At 49.9% G+C, this 10,000-nt stretch overlaps 1 protein-coding gene across 2 annotated transcripts in view; it reads left to right on the top strand.

Moving 5' to 3' along the window:
- The window catches only part of LOC119593889, a 271,483-nt gene that overhangs the window by 260,400 nt on the left and 1,083 nt on the right, over nucleotides 1–10,000 (top strand). For both annotated transcript variants that reach the window (XM_037942919.1, XM_037942924.1), the window contains 3 exons: nucleotides 1–49; nucleotides 7,953–8,055; nucleotides 9,318–10,000. The exon at nucleotides 1–49 is cut by the window's left edge and continues 634 nt beyond it; the exon at nucleotides 9,318–10,000 is cut by the window's right edge and continues 1,083 nt beyond it. In XM_037942919.1, coding sequence (XP_037798847.1) covers nucleotides 1–49; nucleotides 7,953–8,055; nucleotides 9,318–10,000 — 835 coding nt within the window. The remainder of the gene's footprint in view (nucleotides 50–7,952; nucleotides 8,056–9,317) is intronic.

Raw genomic sequence — 10,000 nt, forward strand, 5'->3', positions numbered from 1 at the left:
CAGTGGGCGAATGGAAACGGCGTTGGATTTGTAGAACTTGCACAAAAAGGTGAGTTGATGTTTTTCATCTACTTAAGAATTGTACTAATATCAGTTTGGATTTGTATTCGGAAAAAAAAATCAGAGAAGTGTGTATGCGAGAAGTGGCCTTGTGAACAAACGTTCTGTTGAAAGTGAGCGAGTCGCACTGCGCAAAATATACGCACATTTTTTTTTTTTTTTTTTTTTGCGACTGGAGTTATTGAGAAAAAAATATTGTGTAAATACTTAGTAACGTGTCGTGTGGGACTGCGCGATATAATATGTGACCAAGTGCCCGTGCCAAATTAAATAGCTGGAAAATAAAAGTGAAAAGCATAAAAAACAGACCAAAAAATCTCGGAACACGAAAGTGCTTTGCTAAAAGAAAGAGTGACAGTGAACAGTGATCACCAGTGAACCCACAAATTAAACAAAAAACAGTGCTGTGACCAAACCCCCGCGGCAGTATGGTAATAATGATGTATTAAAAAAAACCCTGAGGAAAACTTGGGTGTGTATGGGTGGCCGTCGCTGGACCTGTGACGTGTTCATTATAGTGGTGATGAAGATACTGTTGTTTTCCAGAGATTTTTTTTGTGAAAGGTGTGTGTGGCCCTTAAAATGATGTGGATTGTTGTTCTTGTTCTTGTTTGGCAAAGAGGATGCTGCCCACGAGTCTGAAAAATCGAATATAGTGCTGTAGTGAGTTTTATCTGGTGTTATTTGGTTGAGGAGGGAGATGTTGGATGCAAAAAAAATGATTTCAGTTGTCGCCAGTGACTAGAAAAACAATATCTAATATTTAACTAAACAAATTATCAGTATCAAATATGATCGCACTGAGCAACGTAGGTGGCAGCCTCTAGGGAGGCGGGTATCTCGTGCAGGCCAAGATATCCGCTTTTTCTGGCGGTCATGTTGCGGGGATCCCACAGCGGCCGCGGTAATGACTTCATACACTGGTGGACTTGTTCCTTCGCGTGTGTGTGTTTGGGTGAGGTGCATGAGCATCACCCCCCCCCCCCCCAACTCCCTTGAGGGAGGTGCAGTCTGACCAGTGGATTTACCCTGTGTTGATTTCTTGTGAGCTATGGATTTGTGTTCTTATATGCCAGTCCCTATTAGTTATAGTGATGTTTGTGATACCATGGTATTTTGTTTGTTGGTCCTCCTTATGTTCAGCATTTATTTCTGTGGTGATATTTATTTATATGGCAATACTATGTATTACCCATGGGTCTTATATGATTTAAATAATTTGTATAATATCGAATCGACACCACTGGACCGTCCGCCTTGCCTCCTGCAGGGCCGTTCCTCCCGCCCCATCTCACCCTCCACTTGACACTTTGTCCCGAATTCTTGATCGCTCTTCTCGAGGCTCTCCCCCACCCGCCCCTGGGGCCCCCACGCCTTAGATCCCTCTCCTTCTGCGTTCCCTTCCACATGTTCGACTCTGCATCGGTGGTTAAAGTGGAGAGGAGAGCTTTCGGGGGTCGTTGGTGGTCGTATTGATATGCAGATGGCGGGGCAGGAGGGTTAATAGCAGAACGAACCGGAGCTAATGGCAACAAAGCTCACAGGCGAGCCAAGATGACCACCGCCGCGAGATGTTTGGCTTTTGAGACCAAATCGCAACATCTGAAATACTTTTTCCCCCATTGTGATCATCGCCGATGTTGTTAAGGCTGATGGGGGGGGTGATTAGTGACCCCCCCCCCCCGTGAATACGATCCAAGGGATACATACTCCTCCGACGCTTCTCTCGAGTGTACGAAGCAAGGATACCTACTTGGTGTGGAATTTTATGGACAACCAATTTTATAAGTTGCATGAGCAGGGAAACCAGCCTTCCGTTAGATACGATCAGCTTCGCGTTAGAATCGTGAATATTTGATACCGTCATTTTTAAATGTATGCTTCTTGTATAGTTCATTTACAATTAGTTATTTTTTATTTCTTTATTATCATTATTATTACTTTTTTTTTAAATCCCAAGAATAAAGCCTTCATGTCACCAAAGGAAGACCACAGGAGAGATAAGGCTCGCGCAAGACCCCCCCCTCCTAACCCCTACCAGGACGGGGCAAACACGCTCGGGCGCCTCCAGTGTCCTGCGATCCCCACGGCCTTTGTAAACGTTTCTCGGGGTTTGGGATGTTATGCTTCAACGGGAGAGGACGTAAGGGTGATTGAAGCCTGTCAGAACATGTAGTTTCAAACTCTAAGAGCGACGATTGTGTTTCCTGGATGGGTGACACTCGCTTCGTGCGCCCCTTCCCCCTCTCCCTCCCAATTTAAGCGGCGGAGGAGGATATTGTGTCGATGGTGAGCCTCCCTCATTCCAATCCGTCAGAGCATTGTGTCTGCGGCTTCCATCATGTTTCATTTCGGAGTCCTGAAATAAGGAGGTAATAGGAAGCTAACCTACGTGTGTGTCATTTCCTTTCCCTGTTGTTAAATGCCCTCTTTAGGTTTAGGAAGAACCGTGAGGGACGAAATAGTATATGAGGGAGAGGGATGTGCTTCCGTTTGGCGGCAATTAAACTTTGTTCCAATTACGGCAGAATACGTTTCCTGCCGCGGTTGGTAACATGATTTTCCGGCGCGAGAACCATTGGCGATTGGGTCAATTTCCTGCCCTCGATGTGTCGTAATTATTGTACCTCGAGCTTGATCGCATTTGGAGATCGTAAAATATGCATATGTGGTCGCGTTACTTACTAGAGTTTTGTTCACTTATTTAGCCCATCATGGGAAGAATAGTAAGTAACGTTGTTTACCGTAAATGCGATTTTCCTGTAAGCCGAAAGGATTGAGAGGGAGTCCCGCAAGCAGCAGCGCGGTGAGCGAGAGACGGTTACAATATAGTAATTAAAGTCTTGGATGTACGATTATCAAGGTCGGTGCCCTACTATTATACCCAGGTGCCTTGTTTGTGAGTCCTGTCTGTCCTGCTCCTCCCCTCCCCCCGCATTACCCTTCTCCCCGACTATCCTTGTGACCTGTAAGAGGCAGGACAAGGATCATTCGCTTTGATTCTTTGTCCTGGGATATGGGACTCACTGGGGACTCGCCCGCCCCTGGGAGTCCTGCTACACCTGTCTTGAGCTCCCCCTCAGATCCTCTTAGCAGGCAGCGAAGGGCGCGGGAGGAGGCGGCGGACGCGGAAGGGATGGGGGATCACCTGGAAATGCGCCCAAGCAGGAATCCCTCTCCATCCTTACGTTTATCGCCGCACCTTTGATAGATCAGCATCGGCAAACATGCTAAACGTTCCGGTTGAGCTGCTGGCGGAGCGATAGAGTTGTATAGTTAGCGACAGAGATATTGGCTAGCGGCTACATGGTTCGCTCTATCGGGGTCGAGATTGGGTACCAGATAGTGTATTCTCTGGAAATGTTAGAAGAATTCCCGAGGTCCCTCGCGGCCAGCGGATCCGTTCCCGGCGAAGGAAGCCACGAGCCTTCGAGGAGGACGAATCCCAGAGGCGCCCATGGTCGATTCAGCTGCAGGGGCAACGCTTCTGCAGAGAGAGTGGCAGTAGGAAGGCTTGGCGGCGAGAGAGAGGCGCCCCGGGCATCGTCCGAAACACGAGCCCGGGTGTCCGCCAGGCCGTGTCTACCTGCTCGCCTTAACTACTCTACACACGCTTCTCGTACATGCATTTAGGAAATTTAAATAGTATGATTAATTGTGCACTTATTTAGACCCTTTTCCGACGCGCCTGTGGACGAGCGAATCGTAATATGAAACAATTAACAACCGAACCAACGACTCCAATGCAAAGTTAATGGTGGATCGAACGAAGCGGAAATTCCAAAACCCTTTTCGCAACTACGAAACCAAAATCCACTGCGACTGTTTAGCGATTTCATCAGCTCTTTAACAAAACCGATCCTTCCACCCCCGAGAGCTGACCATTGATTTTGTGTTTCACTGGGCTTGAAATCTAGGATTTGATGCCAGAGTTTGCTTTGATGTCAAATTCAGCCTCGTTGCTGATGTCGCCGAGCATTTTGCAGTTAACTACGAGCATGATCTTGTCGGCGGTAATTCAACACCGCGGTGGGTTGCCAGGATCCCTCTCCCGTTACAAGAGTCTATTTTACGTGCGGATGGATTTCTCACTCTTTTATCTTCACCGCTAAGTGACTCCTAAATTCTGCATCTCGTTTAAGTAGCATTGCAGCTTTCGTCGAGGCAATTTATGACTTTCTTAAGGATCTCCTCGCTATTCACGGGTATGCCTTAATCTTAAAAAGAGAGCATGCGCCCTGCAAATGAGATTCCGTACGCAGAGAAACATTATTTCAGAATCTAGAAATGAAAAATTACGGGAATAGTTCTGTGTATATCGCATTTCTCCACCGCAAGAGACAAGTCTGATCTTGCATGATAAGGCTGTGCATGGCAGGCGTGTGGTGTCCTGCTTGAGCTGGGTCGAGGGAGGAGAATTATTCGCTGTCTGGGAGATGTCTGATCCCATCTGCCAGTGGAAGGGCACGGCCAGGGATTCGTGTCTGCCGATCGTCGACAGCCTTGCAATAATGTCTTTTTCTTCTACGTTGAGAACATGTAATTAATACCCATATTGATAGGTATTTGCCCATTGCTATGGTATTAGTAAAATATAATTATATGAGTTTTAGGTGCCATAAGCCGTAGCAGGAAGAAAAATATTTGTATTTAAAAAAAATTATTACAGGTTTCTTTGTATCGCCAGGCCTATCCAGGGAGGGGGGAGGTGTTTCCCTAGTGTGTAGAAGGGGAAGGGTTTCTCCCTGTGGGCGGTGCGACCACAGCATCTGCCTGTTGCTCTTCTACCTTGAAATGCCATCAGTGGCCATATCTCTAACGGGCCTATTTTTGTCTTTCTTTTGTCTGATATCTTTCATCTTCTTTTGCCAGTTGGTTGAATTTGTGGCAGATGTAATGTATGATTTGTTTACATTTCGGAGTTTCTGGCGAAGTGCGGGAGGGTTGCGAGACCGTGAGGGCTGATGTGTTGTGATTCACCTAATTATGCGAGTTTGGCTCCGCCCCGCCGCGGGAACACGATCCTAAATCCTCGCTTACAGGGAAGGATTAGCTAGGAACAGTATACGGCGAATTGGACCCTAGCGCAGAGGGATTTACACCTGCCGAGTAAAAGGATTCTATCCTGCGCAAGGGATTCCGAAGCGGTTGGAAGCCTCCTCGGGATTACTGTTCTTCTCGCAGAGGACGCGGGGAAATGGCTTGCCCAGCTTTTCCTCTCCTTCCTCTCCTTCGCCCTCCACCTGTCCTCAGGACTTCCCGCTTTCACCCCCTCCTGCTCTGACGTCCTCTGTAACTTGAGAGATCTTCTTCGGCCTCTTCTCCTTTTGCTTGTCCTTCTCCTGTGTTTCTCCTTCGCCCTTTCGCCTGTCTTATTCCATTTTCTCCGTCTGTTCGCGCTCCTCCCCCGCGCGACATTGAAGAACGCTTTCTCTCCGCCTCTCCTCTTGGCGCAAGCTCGCCACCTCTATTCCATTAGGGACCAAAAAGGCCGAATCTCACACGATCATTGCAGGAAGGTTTGTTGACATGGTATCAACTGATGGCCAGCTGGTCCGATGTTCATGGTCTGTTTTCGCTCCCCCTCTGGCTTCGCATCTTTCACTTGGCTCATTTTAGACGAAAAACACTTGCGATTGCTCAGCAGAAATTATATCCCCATTAGTAGATCGATATAACTATTGACAGGCTGTAAAAAGATTTTAGGTTTCCCGACGATGATGTGGCCGCATCCCACATAAAGACGTCAAAATTGATTTTAACCCAAGATAACCACTAAGGCAAACCGGCCGCCAACCACGCATTTAAGGCTCGAGTTAAACAATCTGTATATTCCTGTCCATAAGGAGGGTGGGAATAATTCAACCTGTCTTTCAGCAGATTACACGGCATCGGGCGAGAACTAGAACCGAAACCGAGACAAAGTACAGGCTTTTGGACTCCTCCGCCCATAGTCAGTGTCCAGCTGACGGCGGGGCGCCCTCTGCTATCATTACCGCATTATCTGGACCCTGGGCGGAGGGGCGGGGGTAGGGCAGGGGGAGGGGGCGAAGGACTGCACTCTGCCTGGCGCCTCGTCGCTCCCCGGCGTGCAGTTGCGCCGCCTCTGGTTTACCGGGAAACGTTCGCTCTTGGCTGAACGAGACAATTGTTTATGAATGCTCAGCCCATGGGCGTCCTTGAAAGAGCTGATTGTGCGGGCGCGATGACGGGCGCAGATGGCAGATAGCACGTGTGAAGAAGGGTTGAAAATTGACGCCTGGATAACAGCCGTCCCCCCACCCCTTCCCCTCCCCTCTTCCTCAACACACGCACACACCTCCCTCTCCGCCTTCGCTTCACGCCGCGTTTCAACATTGTTCTCCGCTCGAGGTTCATTGTTTTCCAAGGTCTCAGGGTTAACGTGCGCTGCCTTTTGCGCTTAGCACTCCGCTCGGCGTGCCTTGTATTTCAGCCTGCGCTGTCGGCGAAGGTATAGGTTTATAAGTGCGTATTTGCAATTGTCATGGTGCAATGAATGTGAGGTGGAGTGGGCTCATTCGTGTGAAAATAGGTCATCTGATAATTCAAATACTTTTATTGATAAAGCTTTCACAGATGCCGTGACATTGTTCTTTTTAATGCATCAGTATTTGTAATACAATCTACGGGATATGTTTGTACATTTTCGTCAAAGTGAGGCAGTGTATCGGCTTGTATATATTGTTAACGTGTGTGTGTGTGTGTGTGTGTGTGTGTGTGTGTGTGTGTGTGTGTGTGTGTGTGTGTGTGTGTGTGTGTGTGTGTGTGTGTGTGTGTGTGTGTGTGTGTGTGTGTGTGTGAGTGAGTGACTGAGTGAGAGAACGAGCGTATACACATTCTGAACTGTTTATCGTTCGGTACGCTGGTCCCCTCCTCCCCGCCGTGGCCTGGGGTAGGCTGGCCTGCCTCCCACACACCACAATGGTCGGGCCATTTATCACAATGTGTCTAAAACTGTGGGCATTGTGGTGTCTGGCCGCATCATCGTTGCACTTCATCGTGGGAACCATTGGCTGTGGCAGCCACTCACTCCTCTGGAGTTATCACAAGGTTCACAATGACCTGGAGTTACCTTTTTCTATAGAAAATGGTAGTTCAGCAAGTGCACAGATCCGTCTGCTCAATTGAACTGTTTTTTATTCCTGAGAAATCTAAATGGAATCCACCTGTCAACTCATAAAGTTTCGATGGCGGGGTATCTTCCTGCACTTTCTCCTCCCCCCTCCCTCTCCCGACCCCAGATCTTGCCACCGATGCACGTTATCTGTGGACAGTGTTTGAGCTGAGCATTCCTTCCATTGCCTGCCCTTTTTAACGCCGGGAGTGCGTCGGGTCTGGTCGGTTCTTTCCTCGCTCTCCCGCGCCTTCCATCAGTGTCCTTCCGTCACACCGAAGTAATAACTCCGCATAATTAGCTGGGGCATTTGAGAGCGAGGGTCCGGTTCCGTTGTGCTTGACGCCGGCTGGAAACAAGGATCTGCTCTGGCCCTTTTGGCTGGATACTAACGTGGACAAATCTTTGTGGAGTTGGGTACATTAGGGAGTACTGGTGAGACAGAGTGAGGTCGTGGCGCTGATGGTATCGGGCACGGCACCCATTACCGGGACGCGCGTCACACGCCGCAAACCATACTGAAACGAAGGCCTCACCGCAATGGCCGATCTCCGTGGCTTTCGTGCGACGAAGTTTTTAAAGTTAGGATTGCTTATTAGGATTGAAGCTGTTTGACCCAAAAGAAAGAAAGAAAAAAAAACATTTGCACCAAACATTAATCATAAAGAAAGGTCAATACATTTTCGTCATCTACATTTGTTAGTGTTGCAGTTGCTTTACATTTTGATTGATGACTAACGTGTTTATCTCTCCGCAGGTCCCCTGATTGACGACACGTGGTTCCTTGTTATCATCTCGTCTTGCGTGGCAGCCACTTTGCTCGGGATCATCTTGGCCATCGCCTTCCTCAAATACAGAGAGTAAGTATCTCACCTTTCGTCATCATCATTGATCTTTTGAAATTATTCTTCAAAGTTTCACGCAAGCCTTCAAACAAGAATCTTATTATTCTTTCAAAATACGTCACTGGCTCATGCTCTTTCGTAAAATTAGTTTTTCGCGTTATTGATAAAGCACTCAGAGCACAGCAGGCGTTAAACCTTTCCCACCTTGATGGGTTTAAGCTGGCAGCGTCGCTCAGGCGCGTCACTACCAGAGAACCCTAGTGCCAGAATATCTGATCCTGCTTGATGCCCCAGGAGCCCCTCCCGAGAATTATCCGGCCGAGCGCACCTGGGCCGGGAAGAAGCTGCTCTGGCCGGGTATGCCTGCGTGTCGATGACTGTGACACCAGCGCCTAGCCTTTTGTCCAAGTTTCAGCGGGCCCGATGTGCGATTAGATCGGAACGGAACTGATCTGCCGACGCTTCATTACTCTCCGCTGTGATAAGCGGAGTGGCGTCTGATAACTGGAATAGAACCGTAGATAAAAGCACCCCTTAATTAACGACCACCGCCCTCACGCCGGCCGGGCAGCGCTCGACTAATGAGTTGTGTAATGACCAGTTTGGGAGCTTAGTCCGCGCCCGCTGCTTGCGGCCGCCGTGGCCCCGACTCCGCGTCGTCAACTTCGTGTGAAGTTTTGCACTTGGAAGTTCTAGGCGGTGTTACTGTTAGAAAATAGTTGTAGCCAGGATTGCAGCAGATCGCAGAAAAATTATATTGTAATAGTCTTCCCATTCAATTGCGCGCCAGCTAGAAGCGACATCAGAAATAAATGAAGTCTTCCATGGCACCGAACAAAGCCCGTGAGGTTGTAAACCAAGCGGGACGTTAGGCCTTTCAGGGCGTGTCGCCAAGTCCTCTCAGGAACGTTATCGGGCCTTATCGCTGAAGACTGTAGTGTTTGAAAACAGTGCTGGTCGAGGGTAACGCCGACAACACCCCGGCGGCTCTGATAGCGTCAGCCGCCCTCTCCGTCCCTCACCCCCGGCCACCCCCCGGCCTCCCTTCACACCTTATCCGTCCCGACCTGCTCTGCTTATCAGCGCTTGTTTTTTAGCCCATTTCTTTAATAACTTCTACATTTTTGTATCTTGTTTGAAGGCTTGTTTTTGCTATTTGTTTACGTCGGCCATAATATGATAGGAATTTCTAAGATGAAATTTATTGTTTTATACTTGTAAAAGTGTGTGTCTGATTGAGTTCGTGCGTCCCTAACCAAGCGTTCTTTTCTCTCCAGAGGGAAGCTGAAACCCCTAAGCGACGTGGCGCTGGCCAAGAAGGAGAAAGCTCTGGGTCTGGAGCGCTGCGAGGCCGTCCTCTACCCCGCCCCCGCCATCACGCCCACGCCTGTCCCGCAGCTTGACAACCGCACGTCGCGGGCGTTATGGGCTGGCATCAAGCCTTTGGAGGGAAACCACTACACGGTCGACCACTGCCAGCCCATGGAGCAGAAGCCGGTGCGCCTGGATCTGCTTCCGCCGCACGACAACACCTACGACTACGCCGACTACAGCAGCGTGAGCTATGCCAGCGCCAGCTACACCACGCTCACCCCCCGCCTCGACGGGTCCAGCCCGCGGCCGCAGCCAGCCGCGAGCTTCGAGAACGTCGGCTACGTCCCTGGGGATGAGGGCGCCGAGGTGGAGCGCGTCGCCCCCGACGGCTGTGTCGTGACCGCCCCCCGCGCCGCCCGCCTGCTGGGCTCGCCGCGCTTCGTGCAGGGCATCCAGGACCACCACCACTACGAGATGGTCACGCCCTCCATGCGCCGCCACAAGTCGCTTGAGCGAGGGTCTCGGCAGCCCCCCGTCATCAGTGGCCCCACCAGTCTCGGCCCCGTGCGGATGCCCCCTCTCAACGGACGTCCGCGCTATAACCTCACGGCGTATGCGTCGGGAACTCACACGCTCACGCCCAAGG

The sequence above is a fragment of the Penaeus monodon genome, chromosome 3 (assembly GCF_015228065.2).
Source record: "Penaeus monodon isolate SGIC_2016 chromosome 3, NSTDA_Pmon_1, whole genome shotgun sequence".
Taxonomy (NCBI): Eukaryota; Metazoa; Arthropoda; class Malacostraca; order Decapoda; family Penaeidae; genus Penaeus; species Penaeus monodon.